Source organism: Gymnogyps californianus, chromosome Z (genome assembly GCF_018139145.2).
Source record: "Gymnogyps californianus isolate 813 chromosome Z, ASM1813914v2, whole genome shotgun sequence".
NCBI lineage: Eukaryota > Metazoa > Chordata > Aves > Accipitriformes > Cathartidae > Gymnogyps > Gymnogyps californianus.
The window spans coordinates 70,608,184-70,632,902 of NC_059500.1; the positions used below are offsets into that span (position 1 = coordinate 70,608,184).

The 24,719-nt window shown below is 38.4% G+C and overlaps 1 protein-coding gene across 2 annotated transcripts in view; it reads right to left on the reverse strand.

Annotated features, from left to right (window-relative positions):
• Positions 1-23,330, reverse strand: part of WDR70 (WD repeat domain 70) — a 144,679-nt gene extending 121,349 nt beyond the window's left edge. Inside the window, exons 1-5 of one of the 2 annotated variants that reach the window (XM_050912469.1) lie at positions 23,309-23,330; positions 23,145-23,207; positions 22,837-22,920; positions 19,450-19,564; positions 14,437-14,641 (exon numbers count right to left, since the gene is read on the reverse strand). In XM_050912469.1, coding sequence (XP_050768426.1) covers positions 14,437-14,641; positions 19,450-19,564; positions 22,837-22,920; positions 23,145-23,207; positions 23,309-23,330 — 489 coding nt within the window. Of the gene's footprint in view, positions 1-14,436; positions 14,642-19,449; positions 19,565-22,836; positions 22,921-23,144; positions 23,227-23,308 lie in introns of those variants that run through there. The other variant, XM_050912470.1, reaches the window with a different exon arrangement.
• Between the last annotated feature and the right edge of the window lie 1,389 nt (positions 23,331-24,719).

Below are 24,719 nucleotides of genomic sequence, written 5' to 3' on the forward strand. Positions count from 1 at the left end.
TTTAGATTTAGAGACATTCATCTTACTCTGGGGAGTTAATATTTTTGCTGAAAACGCAGTGAATTGGTTGACTACTGCTCATTCTGCATTCAAACACTGATTGCAGTTTCTTATTTGGACAACAAGACTTTGGGAAATCACAGTAAACTACCATTGGGCCTTCTCATAAATTCACTGTCTATTCAATGTATCATAATTGCGTTCCCTAAGAAAACTATTTAATGGACAGCAATTGGACTCAGCCTGATACTATTTATACCATTAATTTAGTGATAACTGAAAGGATCTGCCCTTAAAATTGCAGCTGTTAAATGCAGGAACTTCCTTTATTACTCTATTACTTATAGGCTTGCACTATCACAATACAAAGATAAACATTTATTTGATATTTTAAAAACCCATTTTTCAGAGATTCCTTTTCAGAAAGGAGAAAAATATGACATGGAGTCATCAGAGATAGGGATTCAAGCAGGAAGGGGACACAGAGGATCAACAGGATGCCTGACCCCTACAAGGCACCTTAGGAAGAAATATCAACATAGTACAGGTCTGTTGCACAGAAAAAACAAAACAAAAGCCCCAAACAACTGGCTGCCCTCACCAAAGAAACTGCTAGATAAGGCAATATTTAATCATAGAACAGAGGAACAACTCCGAAGGACTCTGTGAGAAGAAAGGTAACAAATTCCAAGTTAAACCAAATGAAGTCATTAAAACAAGTCACTATATCTTTGGCAGAAAAGAGATCCACGTCAGAATTCTTAAACTATTTTCTATCAAGATATATCGTGAGGTTTACTCTGGCATCGTTATTTCTAGGATTTAATTTTGGATCACACATACTTCTATCCACTGAAGTCAGTCACAAAATTATCACACACTTCCATGTGACCCAACATTTCACCTCGTGTGCCTGCACACCCATGTATGCCGTCTAAACGAGGCAGGGAAAACCTGAGGAAAAGTAAACATACGAAGAATATACAAGTGATACAAAAAAGCAACTAGCACATGGAAGTTTACATCTTTTCCAGAATTTTAATATTTTCCACAGGAAAAATTAATGGAGTTAAAAACCAATTTATTTTTTAGATGGTCTTAAGGCACAGAATGCTCACAAAGACCAAGACTTAAAACTGTAGAAAAAGAAGGGGTTATCTTTAAAATGATTCAGCACTCTGTGTCACAGTGGTCTTGTAAAATAGGTATGTGCATTTGTAGACACTGAGGATGATTAAGCTAGCTATTTTTTCTTCTGAATTTCCATTACTGATATTTTCGGTACTCAACAGAAAAGGTAGTAATACAATTAATGTACTTAAAGAAGGAATGTCACTGAGAAATATGTTTATTCTTATATTTAAGACAACAAGAGCAGTTACGTCATAACGTTCGCTTTGCAAGAGACATACACTGACTCTTTGTACTGAAAAAGGTTACAAATCTGGTAGCACTGAAAGCCAGCTGATCGTTACAGATGTGGTCATAGCCTGATATGTAAGTTTGCTTTCTTTGCAGAGAACAGCATGTTCCAGGACACCCTAAGTAACAAGATGGTCAGAAAAAGGCAGATAAATCTCTATAAATCCAGATGATGCATGAAACTTGGAAGATTACCGACTTGAGAAAGAAAGAGTAATTATTCTACGAGCTATGATTCTTCTCACCCCAATTTATATTTTAAGTGAAGCCTAACAAGTTCTTGATATATATAGATCTATGTTACATTATATCTTAAACAAAACGTTGAAAGATTCTACTTTGAAAATTGTGCACTAAAATTCTGAAAGGCTGAAGAATTGTTTCAAGTGCCATAATTGTTGCCATCCAGATGTAGTTCAAAAGTTTAAGAATTAATCACTGTTTTCCCCTTCTGCTTAGAACATTCCCAATATGAAGAATGAGAGTTCACCTCCTCCAAAGAATTGCAAATTCATCTTGAAATCTAATGCTGACATGATTTGCCTTTTCATTTGAACCGTCTGCATCAGCCATCACATTTATGGATAGTTTATTTTTTTAATGTAATCTGATCTTCTACTCCTAATTCAGCTCTTTCAGTCCTGTCAACCCAGCATTTTTACAAAATTTGCTTTGTGCCTGCACATGTATAGCACAACTGCAATATTTGCAAGTACGACACTTACTCAACCTGCAGTAAATATAAAGCCAGGCTTCAAAGTAGGCCCAGAGATGAAGGCTCAATAACATGCAGAAAATGTGTCACCCATATTTGGTAGCTGTCTTTTGGAGACAATGACTAACAGCAAGATAAGCAGACAATCTCTGCGTATTCCGAGAAAACCGAAGTCTTTTATTACTTTCATTTCTGGTATTTCAAAACAGGCATGAACTAGCACAGTTGTACACTGAGGGGTCAAGGAGCCTTTAAGTCCCTCTAATTAACTTTGACTAATGAGAAAATGCCGAGTCACAGAACACAGCAGCAGAACTGTACAGACCCCTTTTTACTGTGCTTGCATTTGTCCTGCCACGAGACTTTGTTGGCTCCGAAACTCCGGAGATTGAGCATCATCACTGTTTTCACAAGACCCAACAGGTAAACGGTGAACATGGTGAGTAAGTCTTAGTCACCTGCTTAAACTGGGAAAAGAAGGGTGTCCTGTTCTGGCCCACGTCCCTCTTTGTTTTCTAATATAGCACTGGATAAGATGCAGTCTATGGGTCTGATCCATTTTACATGTGATCAATACAAAGTCACACACACCACATTACATACATACTTGGTATCACAGAGACTGACTACATTTTGGCCACAGGACAGATTTTTCTTCCTATATAAGGAAAGGTCTAAAGAATGAAGTACTCCAATATGCAAAAGCTATATGGTCAAACTCAATCAAAAGATCTTCCATATTCTGTTTAATAAATTGAAATAAAGGAAAAAGAAATTGGACATGGGAAGTCTCTGTTAAAAATTCAGCTTTATTTTCCCACTACTTTTGAAGATGTAAGCTACTGTATAAATCCTAAGTAACTTCTCCATCTTCCAAAGTTGACAATTCCATTTTTTAACAGGAGGGAAAAACAAAAAAGGCTATATGCATAACAAAGAAATTTTTTAATTTTTTTTGTTTCCCTCTTTAAATTAAAAAGTGTTAAGTCCTATGGTTTGCCTGTACTACATGATAGGAAGAGAACTGCTAATTCATGTAATCTAGTAGAGGCAGACATTAATACAAAAATTGTCATAATTTATAGGACACTGCAACTCTAATAAAGGTTCTGAGCTCTTTCTGACCTGAATTAATCTACAAATACACACCATACAGTAAGTGATAGGGAAATATCACCTATATTGTGATATTTGTGAAATACTTGACTTAAAAAAACAAGCCGAGCTTTGCAGCATCTCCACGCAAACAACTCACATAGTAGTGAGAACTCTAGCTTTTGTTTTCATTCCAGATATGATTTGAATTAATTAATTGAATATTTTAACTCTTCAAAATCAGTTTTTCCACGACAAAAGTTTTGGTCATGCATAGAAAAATAAGTTCTATTCCTAATTTCTATAGCTCTTCCAGGATTTATTTCCTGCATTCATACTCATTATTATATAAAAGATACGGGGCCTCTGTACTGTAAAAGGGCCACTGTGACTCCGTCCAACCCTTATTTAAGACCTTGTGTTTCACCACACGAGAATGTACATGTGCTCACTGCAATGAATTTCATGCATCTAAATAATCCGAATCAAAATCTTTACATAGTACTATTTACTCTGAAAACTGCTTCCAAGCGAGTTGCTAAAGGGGGCTGCAGAAACTATGCAAGACAAACAGAAGTTCCAGGAAGGCTAGTATGAATCTAAGATGTTTTCACTGCCCCCTAGTGCAATTTTGGGGAAGGAAGAAAAAAAAAAAAAATTGATGTTAGCTGGCAATATTTGGGTTAAGGTGTATCAAAGAAATAGGAAAATTTTTTAAGTCAAACATTGACTGCACCTCATGCAGACAAACTCAAACTTGTGTATAAGCTAGGTAACTCGTGTATAAACTGCAATGCAGACAGAACAGCAGAGAACAAACAACCTGCTCATGCCTCTGCAGTGTGCTCCCTTTGTAGCTATCCTGTGCGGAGCTCACTGCTGTCCCAAGCTGCCCAGAATGCTGAGTGGTTATTTTGGGAGTCCATCACTGCTCTCACACAGACACATAGAAGACTGCTCAGTTCCATGAGCTCCTATTTGCATCCTGAGAGCACACTTTGCTGCAAAATACCATTTATTTTTACTCACTAAATACTGGTAAATTAATTAAACCTGGCAATAAAAATGGAAGTCACAAATCACCTTCCGTTAGTAGCAAACTATGTTTTGTCTGTATCTTCTGTCTCATCAACAGTGTACAAGCAAAGGTACAATGCTAGTAGTTCCACTGATTATGCATACTCAGTCCCACTTACAAAATTGGAAGTCCCTGTCTGTAGTCCCAGTGAAGTCAACACGAGTATTTACATGGAAAAGAATCTAATCGTTCAACCTTAAATAGTGAACCTGAGCTGCATGAGATAGCTATCTATCAGCTATTTGCGTTAAGCCCTATTTTAGAAAACTGACCAGAAAGCTCCTTACCCCTACTGCATAAAGGTCCTGTTGGAACTATTTTTTTATATATATTGGGAAGTAAAGGTTACATAATTTATCACCTTTTCGCTATTCTTGCACATGATGCTTATGATATGAAAATAACTTTTGCTTTACAAAGTAATTTTTTACTTGAAAACCAAATGCTATGTCTAACTCACCTGACTTTTTAAACTACCTTAGGGTCCTCATATAAATAAATGTAAGATCTTAAACGCTTCTTTTTCAGTTTTCTTCTACCTTGTCTCTCATTAAGTAAGTATACTTTGAGACATTTCAAAAAGTTTTTCCACAAAAACAACAGATGTAAAACTGATAATTTTCAAAATCAGAATAAAATACTTCTAGTAGAATAACAGAATAAATACTTTACAAAAAAGCAACAAGTGCACTCACTGGAATCCAACTAAGAGCTTTAAAGACATTTCAAAAGCCTCAGGACTGGACGATGAAAGGGGATAATTAATAAAAATTCATATGAATGATTCTTTATGAATATTCAGTTCCTTCGGCAAAAGTAATTCTTTTGGTTTATGAAAGAAAATCAGAAAAATTTTGTAACATATTCCCATAACATTTGGTTATATGAACATTTATCAATCCTCAGTTACAATGATGCGTCGAATAAACATTTATAGTGTACAAGGTAATTCAGCCAAATACTATTCAAGAACCTAATAATTTGAAAATAATTGTATTAGGTATTAAAATACAAAAAAAGATAAGCAGGAGTAAAGGAAGGAAGTTCAGTATGATTGTTGTGCGATCTGGAGAGTGTTAGCATCGAGTATGTATAGTCCCTGTACACTGCTAAGTGCCCACCTGCAAGTAAGAGATGCCATTGCAGCAGTTGTAAAACATTATATGTGGTAGCCTCACATTCATAAAAATCCAAAGCCATCTTTTAAACAAACAGCAGACATTCCAAGAGTCAACAAAATTGCTCTCCAAGGATACCACTGGAGCAGTCTGCAGCTCCAACAGCTTAACATGAATCATTTGTTAATCGAAAATCCTGTGAAGACTTGTTTTGGAAAGGAAATGTAACTGCATGTCACTTACACTCTTCTTTCAAATATAGTCCTTCTAAATTATTTAATCATTCCCACTATAAATATTTCAAATACTTGTTATCATCCACTTTACTTTCCTCTTCAGTCAAGCAAGAGTTCTCTATATCCATATTTCTCATTGTTCTGTTTAGAGCACAAACAATTTTTTCAAAAATATAACATTCACACACCAGATACAAAGAAAACCTGCTATTTCTGTTTATATATTCCACAGTGATACCAACAGTGTCGAATACAGTGTTAGTATTGCTGTTAGCTCCCTTTCCAAATTTAGAAATATTTTATACACTGATAGAAACAATATGCTATTTGTGCTTCTTTATAAAAGCACATTGGAAATTCATTGCAATTGCCAACAAAAGCATCATGTAAGAAGGTAGTCACCACTTTCTTTTGACTGTGTAAGTGGTTTAGGTTCTCTAAAAATAAATTCATTTCAGTCTCTTCACCTCCAAAGATCCCAACTTCTACTGGAAGCAAAGAAAGTAATATTTAGGATCAGATGTGCATATACCATTGCATGAACGGAATTTCCTAACATTTCCAACTACATATTCTTGTTAAATAATACTATATGAAAAGTATGGTCATGTGACTGACATACGCATGTAGAATATATGCTTAGAAAGACTTAGAAAGAATTTTTTTGCTTAAGAGGTAGGTCACAGAATTGTACAGCCTCAAGGTTACCGATGCCTCAAACATACCCAGCAGAAAAAAAAAAAAACCCAACATTTCTGCTCTCCCTCTAAGGACAGTAGAGGACATTAGCTTCCACAAAATCTTCTGGCTATAAAGAAACCAAAGGTCTTAGGAAAGATGAGCATGAGGATCCCATGTTTCAAGTGTGGGAGCTCTACAGCCACAGTGTATCTGGCCCAGAGATCAAGAACACTTTGCATCACTCTTAGCAGTTCCCTTTCCAAATACAGAAGTGGTACCAGCAGCTCCTAAAGAAGCTTTCTACAGGCACCATCAAGTCAGGCTGATCTGACAAAGGGTCTCTAGAGGAGCTGGTAAAGAGTAAAAACAGGACATAAGAAGATCTCTAAACTCTGTTAAAAAGGATAGTAGTAACAATAATTTTGTTCTATATCACATTTTATTTAATACTACTAAAGTCACCTCTCTAATTTTTAAGTACCTTGAAGTCAACTAATATATGCCTATTATATTTCTCATAAAATATTTCTAGAAACAAACTCATAGGACTAAATATCTATATGTAGAGGAAACATTCTAAAAATTCTTGTATTCAGTCTTAATAATTAATTAAAACCAGTGTCACGCCACCAAAAAGGCATGGCATGATATACGCCCGAGAAGTCTTGGCCTTACTATGCTCTGCAGAATTGATAAATAGAGGTCTTGTAAGTACATTCGTTTTCTCTGGGGACAACTGGTAATCATGAACTCTGGGGCATTGGGTTGGAGAGGACAGGAGCAAATATGCCATGCCTTCTTATGAAAGACAAACATTCACTAAGGGAATTACCCTGTTAGCTTCATCTTGTACATTGTCCATATGATGCTCTCGGTTTCTTATGTTAGGTATTCCTTCCCTTCCAGCTTCTGACTGATTCTCTCACATTCTTACACTGAGCCTCGTTATACAAAATTTAGGGGGTTCATTTTTTCTTTTCATTTTTGTGAAGCTTGCAAATCCTTTCTAACTCACTTCTGAGATAACCTTTCTCATTCTTTGCAACACCAGTAACCATATCAATGATCCTTAGCAAAAATTCCATTACTTGTTCCCAGTTTGATATAAAGAAAATACATTTTCCTGATTTTTACAGCAGAAATATTGTCAAGACCTAAGAACATATTATGCACTTATATGACAAAAGTATTTTCCTCCTGACTATACAGGAAGGTAACATAAAAGGGAATTGAAAGCAATGGTAATTGCTACCTAGTTTTAACCAACATATCAATGACTAGAAGTAGTTCAAAAATAATTCCTCTCATCCTCAAACCCACACTTTTGTCTCTATTGTGCACACAAAAATTGCTTTGTTCAGCTTACTTCACTTTTTCTTCTTTAGACAAAATGAAAAATGACTGGGTAAATAAGATTCAGCAGTTACTAGGACAGACAATCCTAAGCCTAAATGTTATAACTCCTTAGGATGACTAAAAATTCCCATAACATTTATTTATTTTTACAACACCATGATTTTTAGCCTGGTACCATAGCCAAATTCTAATTGGAGCAATTACAGTCTACTTAAATTCTCCATCTAAATCAGCAGGAAATGGCTTTCTTCCATTCCGAACAAATGAGTATTATTGGTATGTCCTGTTAAACCTCTGCAAAAATTTAAAAGTGTCTCAAAACAATTCTAAAACTTGGAATACGGCTACGCTATCATTTTGGAAATATGCCCAAATCAGAATACAGCCTTGGAGAGGCCCAAGGCTGTACTTGTTTCAGGGACATAATTACAACACGATTAGTATCCCTTTGGTACTGCAGGGAGAAATAGTTCTCCATTCCAAAGAAGAATCAACTGTAACTGAGCTCCAGACAGAAGATAAAGCCCTGCAAATCCATCTGGCAAATTCTTCCAACAACCACCTCTATACCTGTTGCTTCAAGTGAGAAGTGTCACAAGATGCTAGCACTCCATTAAGTTCTGTTAAAGATTTCAGCACATTTTCTAATGACATGTACAATAGAACATTAATAAATAACCACTCTCTTACTAATGTCTTTCAATAGGTGTCATCCATTACCTTAAAAAATGCTTATGCCCTAGATTTAAAGCTGTCCACCCACCAACCCTGACATGACTGCTTTGACTAGTCTCCTGTTCCCCTCCAGCCAGATTTTATTTTGACTGCACAAACACCAGATACACTCCCAGTGCGTCTTGCCGGGGCCAAAAAGCTGGCAAAGACTCTACTGTATCTCCCAACCTCAAAATACACCACATGAAATATTGCCCTTGTTAAGAATCTGCCCTCTGAAAAACAAGCTGTTTTCTCTTTTAAAGCATCCCTGCTTGGAAACAAAAAGATTTCTTCAAGTCTTCCAGAAAGGTATACTTTTCAGGATAGAAACCAAACCTGAAAAGCTTCAGACTACAGGAGATGCTCTGCTTCCTCCCTCCCTCTCAGCTTACGACGATGTGAAAAACAGGCACTGACAATCCAATCAGGTTTTTACACCATTAGGAGAAAAAGCACTACAGAAAAGCACTGATCACAATTCATATAGACAACTCTTCTTCTCATTTTCCTCACTCCCCAAATTAATGCAAGCCTTTCATGTAAAAAGGAAAACTATAACGAGAGAAAAATATCAGAGGGAATTGATACCAAGTGTACCCAGTGTCCTTAAAATATACTTGATACAGCAATATTCCTTACACTACTACAAAACAAGCACTGTAAAATATTTGTATAAGTACTTAAGAGCATATTGTGCCTTGTTAAGAATCATCACTTCTGGCACGAATGGAGATGAATTATACTAAACGAATAAGTCATTAAATCTAACTATTTATTTGTTAAATGTAACTACCATCAGTATTAACACAGAATTTAATCAAACACAGAAAAATGCTTTACAACAGCTACCACAAAGACTTGAGTATATAAAATGAACTTACATAAATTCAGAGGAAAAAGTAACTCAAGTCAGAATTCACATATGTAATACAATATCTATGGTTCTCTTCAAAAATTTATGTTCAGTTTGTATCACATGTAAACGTAAATTACAGAAATGTATAATACTAAAAAACTAACAGTGCTGATTCAAAACATTCAGCAATTAACTGCTGTTATTCATTTTCCTATAAAAACACCAATAAGGTATGAAAAATTCCCATCAAAGATGATAACCACCAGCTACTCCTTCCACCTGATGATTACTCAGTAAAATACCCAATGTGAGCTGGGCAGTCCTGGGCCAACCATAGACTCAAAAGGTGCTAACCTCATAGTAAGCAATTTTGACAAATGTCTCTATTGACAGTCTCTCATAAGAAAGCAAAAACAACTGAACAAACAATGGTGGAAAAACAACTTTCCTATAATAAAAACAATGTCTGAAGTCAGGCTTGAGAGACAGTGGTAAGCTACCAGGGCGAAGCCAGTATTTTGATGCATTTTATCTGTTATACAAAGTCAACAAGACTTCAGATTACAGAACTGCAACTCATATAACTATTAAAGAAAAATTTGTTTCCTTCAGGGTCAAAAACATAGATACTTGTGTTTTAAAGAAGCTACTTCAGCAGCAAAATATAATAACAAAAGAGAGACAGTCTCACAGTACATCTGGAAACACAACAAAAGAATTACTCAATGGAGATTTCCGTTTCTCCTCTCCCAGTTCTGCCCCCATGTGTACCAACCACAGCCTGATGTACAAGCAAGAAAAAGGAATCACAGAGTTCTCATAACAGCAACATCTGCCTTCCTTGGGGCTCACAGGATCATACCGTGATCACCAATCGATCAACAGGAAATCAGGAAAGCACAGCTGCTTCCTGATTCCCTTCACAGGAAAGAAAATAGCTGAGGTCATGAGCAGCAGTAAGGGGAGGCTCTAGACCCCAAAGGCCTCTGGCATCCACGCTGACACAAAATCTTCCCAGTTATAAATTAACTGTTTAGACTGAAAACCCACAAGTCTCATATTTCTGCTGCTCTGCTTATTCTCAACCAAATCTATTCTAGACTGTTTTGTAACTATTGTCTTAAGTTCAGACAAACTTAAATCACACCAGTCTGCAGGTTACCTTTCTGTCTGAAACTTTTCATTGGGGTCTCTTAACTCTGATTTCCAGTAACTCCACTTTATCAAGCCAGTTGTAGCATTATTCAAATACATATAAATAAAAAACTAATACCACAATCTTGCTAGAAATTAAAACAGTCAACAATCAGCAAACAAAGCGACTACTGAGAAAGGCAGGCTGAAGTAAAATCAGCTGTTTCTGCACATTGTTTTGCCTTTGGCATTCTAGAGAAGTTTACAGAACTAAAGCAAGAGTTTTGCTAAACAAGATGCCCACTGCCCTTTGGAGAGAGATAATGAAAATAAGTTACATTCAGTGCTCAGAATCCATAAATCTGACAGGCATGCAAGCAATTATATAAAAATTTTTAAAAATCCATATCTCATTGCCACATGACAGACATCATGTTAAAGTAACAATCCAGTTGTTCTTTCCAAAATTATTTATATGTATAATAGACTGAATTTTAGAGATTTCAATGCACAAAGCCCTACTTAGGTGCAGCCATCTTTGATGGAGGACAACAGAAAATACGTAAACAGCACACTATAGCAAAGACGGATTAAAAAGAAATAGATATTTTCTATTACGTTGCTGACAACCCCCTCTTCTCTTCATAAGCTACCTCTACTACTAAAAGCCTTACCCTATTCTGTGGAACATACGTATTGCCTCCAAAAATATACACAGTTTTACCACTTAAGAGATGTTATGCATCTTCCTGCAATTTCTCAATTATTAAATAATACTGTTCTCTCACACTACTATGCTATGTAAATAAGTGCCCAGCATTTAGTTACTTTCTCCTACAAGACCTCATTTATTCCATAAATATGAATAAATGAAGGAATCTGCTACAACTTGGCACTAATCTACAGTTTGAACATGATTACATGTGGGAAGCACTCACTACTAAGACTAAAGAGATGATTATACCATAAACTGGAACAGTAGTATGTATAGGACTCTTGATTCATGTGAACCAAATAAAAATACTCAACTAAAATTACTCAACAAAAGAGATGTCAAAGGATGCCAGCCTTCCACTGATGATGCCACAAAACAGACGCTGAATATTTAGTGTATTTCCATTATAGCTTACTTGACCACTGTGGTGGAACTTTGACACAACTGAATAATTTTGCTAATTCAGTATAAGTAGACAAAATCATTGCCAACACACTTAATTGAAAAGTATATAAATATTTTACTTCAGAATGGAATTACAGCAGGCTAAATATATAACACCTTTTGCTAACCACAGAAAGTGACAACTCTAACAGACCATGGAATCAGGGGAAAAGTTTTCCCAAATTTTAATCCAGTCTTAGAAAAAAATTATGGTCAAACCACAAGCTACTTGTATCAATTCTCATTTGCAACAGAAAACCCAAGTAATTTCTGGCATGAGTTACAAGAAGAATTTAGGTGTATATAAGACAAACCATTATTTAGCTAATCTGATAAGCGTGGGTTTTAAGCAAAATTCTCTATGATTTTCCAACACCTGCAAAATTCTCTTAATTATTAGGAAGAACAATCTGGAGATACTCAGTTTAGAAACCAACTTAATTCCTTAAAACCCTGACAAGAAGGCATTCCACAGAAATATAACTTCCCTAAGACAACTGCTGCCTATAGTTCTGGTGTTTTCAAATCTCCATGGTTTAAGAACATAAGTAAGGACATAACATAGAAACAAAGCAATGAACAATAAAGTCTGTGTAGAAAAGATCAGGATGAACAGCTAGAAGAGATTTCTGATGCAAAGTTTTGTGCAATACTTCAATGAAATATTAGCAGACATGAGGCTGAACCTTGGATTTAGTTGCCAGGATACAACATGCTTTCGAGTTATACTGTTTTATTTTAGTGTTGTATACACTGAAATCCTTTGAGCATCTTGGAGAACTTTTACTCTCCCAAAGATTAAAGATACCTGGCAGGACTTGATTCCCAAGTCTAGTTGTTTCTCTCTGTGTGGCTTCAATTATTCAGTGTTATAAGGCAGTTAAAAGCTTCAGAGGTGCTGACAGCAGAGCAAAAGATTGGTTTTTTTCTGGGAGGAGAAATGGGGACAGCTAGGGAGAGCTGTGATTTAGAAGGGCATTCTGATGAGACTCCAAAGAAAGAACAAAACACCTGTGCAGAACAAGCATGCATTTTTTGAGATTTACCACTTCCTAGTACATATATGCACGAAGTTAGCAGCTATTAATAGGTACTTTCAGAAGTTGTTGTTCTTTGTGTAATATATTGTGGAGTTTTTTCCAAAATTACAAGCATCTGGGCTCACCACAATCTGTGTATACACTAACACTCTGGATGATACTGAAATAGGCTGAAAAGTATTTAGAGACAAAACTGAACAAGACCAAACATTTCCCTCAGCATCAATAAATGTAAGTACTTTTCAAGACAGGAATTATTATTCTGATTATCTGTTCGAGAGATTCATGTTTGGTAAAATTTCTTTATAAAGCACTGCATTTTAAGATGTTACTGTGAGTTGAAAATGTATGAACAAGCAGACCTCAGATGGGAGAACAGATGAAAATTGGCAGAAAAGCAGCAGCGACTTCAATATGACATGATCCACAGCAACTGAAATCTGCTGAGCCTATGACACCCTCAGGAATATGAACTCACTCCACAGTGCCATAACAGCTAAAAGTTAAGAGAATTCCTGACACAGATCAATAGTAAGTCATAAGTTAACTGAAGGCTTACAACATTCTCAAGGAAAGTTTGGGATTTGGTTTGCAGTTCCCTAAGACAGAACATGTCATGTGTGGAGTACAGATCAGATCACAGGAGATATGGCGCTAAAATCTACAGTTTGATAATTAAAGAAATCCATAGGCAACAGTGAATCAAGCAGATCAGACAAAGTAACAACAAGCCCTAAGACATCACAATTTCCCATCACTTATCCCCTGCGGGGAAAAAAAAAAAAAATTGTGACCATACAAGCTTAGGCTCACTCTAAAAGTCAGTTATGTCATCGCTTAAGAAGTTCCTCTCGCTCATTTTAAGTGAGTAGTCTAAACTTATGTTTTAAAGTTTACAAGATGCGAGATAAGAGATTTTATAGGAAAAGAAAAAACAAACCAAACACCTAGTCAAAATTGAAGAGGAATTTACAAGAAACCCTTGAGACTCCTGGAAATTTGTTTTTTAGGATCAGATTTATATTTGCATAACAGGACATACATTTTTTCTGCTACCGAATGGTTCAAAACAGCATAAGTAAGGCTGTTTTTACAGGACTTCTATCATTGTTGCTACAAAACAGCAGGGAAACTATCGTACAAAATCCACTGCCACAAAATATTCAATCCAGGAAGTTTTGGAGAATGAACATCAAACCATTAAACTTTTAACTAAATAGAGAGAGATTTGTCAACTGAGTATCTGTGATACCCAAGTTGGGCTGTTAAGGGTTTTCTTGCTTTTAACACAGATAGAAAAGATAATCTATACTCACTCTAACAAACCAGTCTGGCACTTATTTAGATTTAGAAAAAAACAAACCAAAACAAACAAAAAGAAAAAAAAAAAGCCCTCAGTTACCACAGTTCATTTTCTCAGAACAGTTTTGGCACAATTGTTCTCCCTAGATTCAAGCCCATCTCTACCTCCTCTTTCTTGTAAAAAATGCTACACATGCATTGGGAAACAAACCATGTAAAATATTTATATAAAATATTTATTTATATAGTTCACAACGTGAAAACAAAAAAGAGTCAACAATATATACTAATTGATGATGAATTTCCCTTGAGATTCACATGCATACATTTTTTTTAAATCTTGGTATTTTTAAATGAAAACAATTATTTGCATTTGTTGAATATTCATTAGGAAAAAATGCAAAAAAACCTGCATTTCAAACAATAGTCATACTTCACCTGCAAATTTAATCATAAAGGAAAGAGCACACTTACAAATTAGAGTCTACTCAAAGCGTTAAAACATTAAAGAGGAACAAAATACTTACATTATCTTCCTCCTCTGTATCATCATTGTCATTATCGTCATCACTATCCTTGAACCCAGGCGGAAGTGGTGGCCCAATGAATTCATCATCTTCATCATGATCATCAGTATCCTCAGCTGGACCTTGAGCAGAAGTCTGGGATTGCATGGAAGGACCAGTTAACTCTTCATCTGAGCTATCTTCACTTTCACTACAGGCTGTCTCTCTGCATGGAAAAATTTAAAAAATTACTATTTCAAGAACATCAGCACTTCCCTAGGAATTTTCAGATACAAGATGTTGAGCACTGTTGTAAATTTGTAAACACTGAAAATAGCAGCAAAATGTAAACTAATTTTTATTAACAGAGTGCAGGCCCACCATCATCTTGAAAGCATAAACAAAGCTTTAAAAAAAGCAATACCATAGTGACAGACAGTTCAAAAAACTGGACAAAATAAAACAAAGAAAAAGTTAGACGGATTATAAAAACAACAGTACCACATCACTAGTATGGATTTCAATATTGTTTAGAAGCCAATAGAACATATTGTTACACAGCATTTTCAAGATTCTGCTTCACGTTGCAGCTTGTGCAGATGCTCTGCACCTCTGCTGGCTAGGTGGGACTCAAAACAGTAATCGCCCAGGCTCACAACCAGAGTGAGAACACAAAGCATGGCACTTGCTCTATAATGCTGGTAAAGAATAACGGGGAATCAGGCACTTTTGATCAAATATTTGATACTGTCACAAATCTAGATTCTAAAAGTTACACTAAATTATCATTTTGCTGTTGTCAAAATCAGTTGTGTAAACACATTATTTTTGGCACTGGAAAATTTCTGAAAAGTTAAGTAGAGCCAGTCCGCATTCATTCAGTTTATTCAAAATAAGTGTGCTCCCTCTGCTGGTAGTTATCATGTAGGTGTTATCCTAACCAGCAGGTGCTCTAAAAGTGATAACCAGAAAACTTTGCCTTTTGACTAGATACAGTGTATCTTTATAGTGATACCTTGCAGTGGAAATCAGATGTTCCTTTCAGATTCAGTGATAGAAGCTCAAATCACATAGTTTGGTTTGGGAGCATATATTTTAAGAGCGTGCATGTCAGTTTTTAAGTGAGCAGACTGCAGAAGATAGTTTAACAAAGAAAATAAAAAAAGAAGACTACAGAAGTATTGGGGTTTTTAAAGTTTAGGTTATCGCTTAAAAGCGGTAATAAAAACACACAAGTTTAAGAACTTAATAAAGGATTAAGAAAATATGTTCTAAACTATGTAATTGTGACAGAGAATGCAGCCCCACTCCACCCCCCAAACCAGCTGTACACCAAGCAGGTAGTAGGTTACACAGCAAATATTTTTGTTGGATAAGCAATTGAAATTCTATTTTAGGAAGAAATCAAAACAAACTAAACCCAACATGTTACAGTGATGAGAAGGGTTTGCACACCTGAAAGCTTGTCTCATTTTTCCAACTATATTTACTAGCCTAATAAAAGATATTACCTCTACTTACAAACTTTGTTTTCTATAGTGATGAGAGACATTCAAAGACCTAGATCAGGATATGATTATCTAATAAATCTAACTCAAATAAAAAGAGCTTCTCTTACTCTACAACCATGGGGCTATCAATATCCTTTGTCGCAGTTTAACCCCAGCCAGCAACTCAGCACCACGCAGCCGCTTCCCCCTCCCTCCTCCCAGTGGGGTGGGGAGGAGGATCAGGAAAAAAAAGTAAAACTTGTGGGTTGAGATAAGAACAGTTTAATAACTAAAGTAAAATATAATACTAACAATAGTAATAATGAAATATAATAATAATAATAATAATGAAAAGGAATATAACAAAAAAAGGAAGGGGGGCTGGGAAGGAAAAAAAACCAGTGATGCACAATGCAGTTGCTCACCACCCGCTGACAGATGCCCCAGCAGCGATCCACCCCTCCCGGCCAACTCCCCCCTGTTTATATACTGGGCATGACATTCTATGGTATGGAATACCCCTTTGGCTAGTTCAGGTCAGCTGCCCCGGCTGTGCTCCCTCCCAGCTTCTTGCACACCTGCTTGCTGGCAGAGCATGGGAAACTGAAAAGTCCTTGGCTTAAGATAAGCGCTACTTAGCAACAACTAAAACATCAGAGTGTTATCAACATTATTCTCACACTAAATCCAAAACCCAGCACTGTACCAGCTACTAAGAAGAGAGTTAACTCTGTCCCAGCCGAAACCAGGACATCCTTTTACCAAAAGGAAGCTTCTCCAGCATGTGAGGAACAGGATGGGACCTTCAAAGTTCTTCAAGTTAGCTATCCCCAAAACTACCAACTTTACAATACTATGTGCAAAAGTGTTGTATTTTAAGAGTCGATATGCATTCCCAGACTAGCAAACCACATATTTTTTCCCCAAAAGCCAAATTATTTAATTAGTTTTGGAATGGAACCAAATGGAACCAAATATACACTGTAGCTGCCAGTGAGAAGAATGTACACAACATAATGATTCAAGGAGGCCTTTCCAATCCTGGAGTCTCAGATTTTCAGATCTTTCTATAGACACCCAAGAACAATACCTAGCTTCCTACCTAATTACCCATCCTTATCATTCCCTCATTTGCTAGGAAGGATAAATTGATCAAGTCAAACATTTCAGTCTTTTGAGGGGCAGTGTAATCACTCTGCATGTGAAATGGCCAGAATTGCCATGCTATTTTTCATCACACTCCAACCTTGGCAGAAACAGCCAAGTACTCCAGCTACAGCTACTGGTATCCTCTGTCCTGACTGGAAGAAAGTCGAACGTAAGAACATCCCAATGCAGCCAGACCAAAAGCCCATCTACCCTTCTGACAGCGACCAGGAGTGGTGCTGACAGAAAGGACAAAACAAGTGGCATCTCCTTCAACTTTCAGCCTCACAGTCTTACTCTACCAGAGGCTGTAAAGAAAGAAGAACCAGTTTGCCAGCCCCTTTCCTAGGCTTCAGAGAAGTGTAAGGAATTGTTTTTTCCCTTCCCTCATTACCTCCTCAGTAAGTGAAACAAGCTGTAAGAGGAAAAAAACAAAGCTGCATTAGAGCACGGATGGCACACAGACGGGAAATAACAAAAAACATTCTGAGTTATGCAAGTATGTGGGCATATCCCCCCCATGTGTTCACTCTCCTCACATCGTCCACTCTATTTTCTCACGTTTTTTCTTTTTATATACTAGCAGATGCTTTCATTTCACAAAGCATAATTATTATTATTATTACACTTATGCATAAATATATACCATAACTATTGTAAACATTTCTCTACAGCAAAGTAGCTCAAAAGCAAAAAAAATCAGCAGCTGTTCTTCACATCTTTTTTGAGTGACCAACCCCTTTTTAACAATTAAAAAATTAGTATGAGGGCTACTATGATGCTACTATGAAAGTACTTGGAATTTTAAAAAAATTCAACATTCAGGAAAGTGTTGCCATTTTCAGAGAATAGAACAAGCTATATATATTAGATCAGTTTATAGTAACTGAAATCTACCTTATAAAAAGAACTACTGAGAGTCCTGTACTTCAGACTTAAATTGTCAGTGGTAGGATTATTCCTCTGAATTAAGGCTGAGTCACAATGGCACGTCTCCTTCACTAGCTTCCTGTTTTTAGCACTAGGTACTAAGCTACATATCATATTTTAGAAGGAAATATAAAACTTCCAGGAGAGCTTTTCATATCATGCCCTCCCTTCTCAATGCTTGGTAAAACAAAAAAAGAAAAACAAAGAAAACTTAATATCAGCAGAACTCTGGTGAGTTACCAGAGCCTACCTAGTAACTCAGAATACTGAATGGTATTTGTTATCTTCCGTTATACAAAGTCCCTGGAGTTCTCTTCTGCCAAGTCCATTAGCGAAATGAGATGGTTAGGGAAAGGCTCTATATCACCTGACTGCTTTCCACCTTACCATTTGTTTTAACTGATTCTTTATATTGAAGTCACCCATACACAGTACACAATCATGTTACATTTAAATTCTTGTGATCCTTCATTATTTCACCAGATAGGTATCTAAGATCATCAAAAGCAAATGGGAGCACAGTATATTTTTCCCCCATGCACAAGACATAACACAGGATCTATAGGGTAGTATATTGTGCGATCAGCTATTTCAGTGAGAGTGCAAGGCTCATCTGAGTTTTCCATAGAGCAACAGGCAAAAATTAAATTTTTTTAACAGAAATTTGTTCACAGTCTGAAACACAAGTTTGTCTGTAATAACCTACCACATATAGGCTCTATCAGCCCATAAGATACATATATATAGGTCTACTAGAGTCTTGTATGGGTTATTCAACTTCCAGATACAAAAACCTAAAAATTTACAGTGTACTGATCTCTGCAATCCCTGCCACGCAATGGAGTTGTGTGGCCCCCATTACCTTCAGCTACTTTTGATTTCCCAGCATTTCAGAATTCAGACTGTCAAAGCAGTAGCATTTATTGTTTGTCAATAACAAACAAACATTGGGAAGTTTGAGAGTAAATTTCAGACTGAAGTCAAAACAAAATACTTTCTCAACCCCACCACTACTCTATACAATGTGCATACAGAGGCTCTCCATCTACTTTGCTTTCTTTTTCAGCAGGCATGAACAAGTATATTCCATCTATAGGTGGGAACAATAGCTGCTCATTAAGTCAGCACATGTAGTCATTATATTTGCCTTAATATTTTCAAAAAGTCCACAAATAACAACATTGTTGTTAGTTTAAAAAAAAGTATGCCAAACAGGATTAGGGAGGAGACTGCAAATTAACTATTAAATACACATAATGTCAGTATTTACAAATATTGACACATCTTTAAGAAAGCATAGATTAAAAAAACCAAAAAATTAGTATTTCCACTGAAATACTTCAGATAACAAAGACATGTTTACACAAGCTAAATGACACTCATGCTGTCAAAAAAAAAAAAAACCCACCCCAAAACCCTCTTCAAATAAGAAAGCTGTTACATGGAATCTCCCCCCATATCTAAGTACCTTTGGGTTAATGTGGACCCAGCTCCTGTTGCACTGGATGCTGAAGCTGATGAATCAGTGCATGGACGTCTAAACTCTTTTTCAGCCTGGTCTTCCTTCTCTCTTTCACGAGCCTCTGAACACAGAGAGCACATAAATGACAAATAATCAAGACTTTTAGAAAATAACAAAAGTAGAGGCTTGCTGAGGACAGTAAAACAGTTTTATTCATTTTCAGACCTATATGAAATATGTGAAAAGGTAACAGCAAATAAAGGATTTCACCTGAAAATAGATTACTTTTCCATGTAAATTAAATTTCCATTGCTACTGCAATGACCAGTCAGAAGAACAAAATGTCACAAGGAAAATGCAAACACCTTCCAGTTGTTAGTTTGTACACACTATCAAATGTAAGTTGATCATATAAAGATGCTGATATTTCAATATTTTCAACACTGTACTAAAACAGTATGATTACTTCAGACACTTCTTGAAGTTTTCATAGCACAGGGAACTAAATTAGTACCTAAGGATACACAGGTGTAAATCAGTGAACTCTAAACATGACTTATGGAAAATAAATACAAAGAGTTGTTTGTATTAAGAGTTTATTCCCACTTCACTTACTGAAGAAGAATCCCTGTGGAACAGTGCAACAAAATCAAAGTAAACAGAACCTTCCATTTCAAAGTATAAATAAGAATGATGCAATTATGACAGGGTAACAGGTAGAGCTACTGTATTTCTAAAAGTACTCCAGTAACTTCAATTAAGCAGAGAACAGTTACTTTCTCGCTATACAAGAAACATCATGTTCTATTTTTGCTCACTGTTTATTAACTAAACTAAAAAGAAAAACATGTTTTGCAGCATGGGAAATATTTTCCTCTGAAGAGAAACACAAATACCTGGAAGATACAGAACCAGGAAACATATTTTGATTCCAGTTCTTTTTACCCACAGTTTGGGTAGCAGAGGAGACATTTCCAAAAGTTATCATAGGTATTCCAAACAGCTAAAAGTGAACAGTGTATCTTAAGAAATCTGAAAATAAAATGCTCACATTACCCCACCCCCACAAAAAGCTGTAAAACATACACCTTTTTGATTACTATATTCTGAATACCAAAATTTGTTTCTAAGTTAAACGGCTGAATTACATACAAAGCTTTGTCATTTTTTGGTAAAATGGTCAACCTTATAAACAACAAAATGTGTTGTGCTTCCTTTATGCATAAGAGCCTAGAAACCTTTGGGGGGAGGGGGAGCGAAGGGTCACATTCAAGATGCAGTTCAAGATGTCTTGACTTAAAAACATTATGTTTTTGTAATTGCTTCCTGGATTTCCCTCCTAAACTAAAACATGGTGTAAGCAAATGACCTCTCATAAGGAATGATAGCTCAACCTGAACCAGTATCAAACATGAAAAGGTTTCCAACATGGAAACACACTGTTGTGTTTAGATTCAGCTGACACAAAAAAATGGTCCAAATCAAGTTTTGCAATCCCTTGCATATTTGAATTTTATGGTGTCTTAAAGTCCACAAAGTCAATGAGTCTCCACAGAGGTCTGTTCTTGTGATTCTATATAGAATCAAAACAGTAGAAACAAGCAACATCATAATTATCTCATTCTTTCATACAGAATTGCTTTCTTCATGATAAGGTACTTTAAGTCTACTAACTTCATAAACTGCAACGCTTTAGAGAGAAGATTAAGTGTAATCTAGCAGGATAGAAGCTGCTCAACCATGGTGGCATCACAGTAAAAAAACAAAATAAAAACAAAACCCACACATTCTGCACAAACTGTCGGAGCGGAGGGAGAAAGTATGGACATTTGGGTTGACAAAGGGATTTCTAGAACACACATCAGTGTCTCCCAAGGACCTTCTTTGGAATGGTGTTTGCTTGGATACGGGCAGCAAAAGATACAATTTTCTCCATTTCCCACTCTCAAACCACCACCTTGAAAACTTACCTACTCCCAGCACAGCAGAAGACAGAGACAAATATTGTGCGCTGCTATATAACCTGCTGTTCGGTATAAGACACCGTGTTGGGTTTGTGTGGCAGGGGTTTAGTAGTGTGGGAGGGGCTAAAGGGGTGGCTCCTGTGAGAAGCTGCTAGAAGCTTCCCCACCTCCAACTCAGACCCACCTCTGGGCAAGGCTGAGCCCATCAGCAACGGTGGTAGTGCCTCTGGGATAGCATACTTAAGAAGGGGAAAGACTGCTTAAAAAGAAGCTGCAGCGGAGAGAGGAGTGTGATGTGAGAGAAACAACCATGCAGACACCGAGGTCAGTGAAGAAGGAGAGGGAGGAGGTACGCCGGAGCAGAGATTCCCCTGCAGCCCGCGGTGAGAGGGCAGGCTGTCCCCCGGCAGCCCATGGAGGTTAATGGCGGAGCAGAGATTCCCCTGCAGCCCCTGGAGGACCCCACGCCGGAGCAGGTGGCTGGGCCTGGAGAAGGCCATGGCTCCGTGGGAAAGCCCACGCTGGAGCAGTTCGTGGAGGACTGTAGCCCGTGGAAAGGACTCGCCTCGGAGAAGCTCGTGGAGGGCTGACCCCCGTGGGAGGGACCCCACGCTGGAGCAGGGGAAGAGTGTGAGGAGGCCTCCCCCTGAGGAGGAAGGAGTGGTGGAAACAGCGTGTGATGAACTGACCGCAACCCCCATTCCCGTCCCCCTGTGCTGCTGGGGGGGGAAAGGAGATAGAGGAATCGGGAGCAAAGCTGAGCCCGGGAAGAAGGCAGGGGTGGGGGGAAGGTGTTTTTTAAGATATGGTTCTATTTCTCATTATCCTGCTCTGATTTGATTGGTAATAAATTAAATTGATTTTTTTTTTTCCCCAAGTTGAGTCTGTTTTGCCTGTGACCATAATTGGTGAGTGATCCCTCCCTGTCCTGGTCTTGACCCATGACCCTTTTTGTTTTATTTGTGCCCCGCATCCCACCTGGCAGGAGAAGTGAGCGAGTGGCCTGCGTGGTGCTTTGTTGCCGGCTGGGCCTAAACCACGACAGACACACATTTCTTCTTTGTTATTCTGTTCTCTCTAGATTAAAGCTATGTGTACCAACTTTCCTTCCAAAATACGCACACAGCTACGTACAAGAAAGGAAAAAGTCTTGTGTTCAAATTCACGTTTTTCCTGTATCTGTAAGCTTTGCCTCACAACAGGAGCCTTGTACATGCACACTGCTGTTACATAATCAGCCAACATATGTAAATTAATGCCTTGGGACTTGATAAATAGTAAAGTTGTTTAGCACTGTCTTCCTTGAACAAAACTGCATTTGTTTTTTGTTCTCTAGACCGTCAGTCTGAGACACTTTAAACGTCACCCCAAGACAGAAAAACAAAACACGTTTTAAAATGCATTAGATGACTACACTCGCATTTCTTACCCAAGACCTTCCTGCTCCTCTCCACTGCAGTTCTTCTCGTTTGCTCAAACATGGCTTCGAGGTCGAAAGTCCGAGCTTTCTTCCCTGAAAATGAAGAAAAAGAAGACTAGAACACAGACCCACCCTCGCCACAGGCAGTCCGGCAGCTCCAGGCCAGGGAGGGCGACAGGCGCGACCGCTTTGCTTCCACCTCCAACCGCCAGCCTCCCCTGGGGCTCCCCGCCAAGGGCCGCCGGCCCCAAGCAGCCGCCCCCCGCGCCCCTCAGCGAGCGCCCGGCACCCCCCCCCCGGCCCCCATCGCAACGTACCGAAGCCGGAGAAGCCCATAGTGGCCGCCAGCTCCGGGTCGGGTCCCCCCAGCATCTCAGCGTCTGCAAGGAGAGGGGAAAGAAAACCACGGGGGTCAGCCGGGGGGGCGGATCGGGCTGGGCTCGGCCGGCACAGGCCCGGCCCGCCCCGCCCCGCCGCTCACCGCCCTCCGCCGCCGGCTCCATGCTGCGGCTGCCCCGGAACCACAACAGGCGACGGCAGGAAGCGGCCGGGCGCGGCCAGAGGCGCCCGGGTACGCCTGTCCGCCAGCGCCGCCGCCCGGCCGGACCCGGGGCCGGCGGCGTCTTTCATCTCCCGGTTCCGGGCGTCAGCCGCCGGCTTTGTGCCGTTCTCTCGTCGCTGCTCGGCAGGCCTCGACTTAAATCTTCATAGAATCACAGAATATCTCGAGTTGGAAGGGACCCATCAGGATCATCGAGTCCAACTCCCTGCTCCTCGCATGACCACCTAACACTAAACCATATGGCCAAGATCGTCATCCAGACACTCCTTGAACTCTGACAGGCTTGGTGCCGTGACCACTTCCCTGGGGAGCCTGTTCCGGGCACCGACCATCCTCTCAGTGAAAAACCTTTCCCTAAGGTCCAACCTGAACTTCCCCTGGCGTTGTTGTCCCAAAAATCAGGATTCTTTCACCCAGTGTGCAAAAAAGCCGATTAACACACAGAGTCGAGATACTTGTTTATTTCATGTCTGCGCAGAGATGGGTGCTAGGTGGTAGCTCCACAAAGCTAGCACACCTGGTTAACACACGGTAAAGCATTTTATACCTTTCGAGCAACAGTTATCGGTAGTTTTACAGTTGCGCTGAGTTACCCTCGTTCCTGTTGATTCTCGCAAGCCTCATCTCCACTTCAAGTCGCAGCATCCTCCTTTTTTACTGCGCATGTTCTGTGAGGAAGGGGCTTCTGCTGGCAGGGGGCTCTCCCTGCCCGAGGGCAGGTTTTCTAGTATGTTAGTTAGGATGGTTCACTCACAGTTCAAGTAGCTCTTTGGCTGCCCTTGTGCTTATCTTGGTATTTCTTTACCCACTGACTTATGGTGTCACCGTATTTCTCTTCTCAAGGTCACGCCTCGTTAACTAAGTAGCATCCTTTGTTTTTGTTTCTCGCATATCTCCAACAATTCCCCCCTTTGAGACTTAGATAAATAGTTCTTACTTAAAATAAGTCTCACTTAGGTATTTTCATTCTAAAATTTCTGTCTCTGGGAGGCTTCAAAATGTTCCAAATCTGCTCATAGGTTCCTTCCCATTGACATATGTCTTGCTGGAATTTTTTCCTGTCCTTTATAGGGAAGTTTTCAAGTTTGAGGGATTTATCTCCCTCTCTCATGAGCGTGCATACCCTGGGCGATTGCATTAGAGCAATTTGCTTCATCATGTGCCAAACCTTAAAATACAGTATGATTATAAGCAGTAAACATAAACATGTTAGTGATAACAAGATCACAACAGGGTGCAGCATGAGATTAAGAATGCCTGTTGCCTTGGGTGGCCATCCAAGGAAGGCTTCCCATCATCTATGTTCTCCATCTTTCTTCACCCGGTCCAA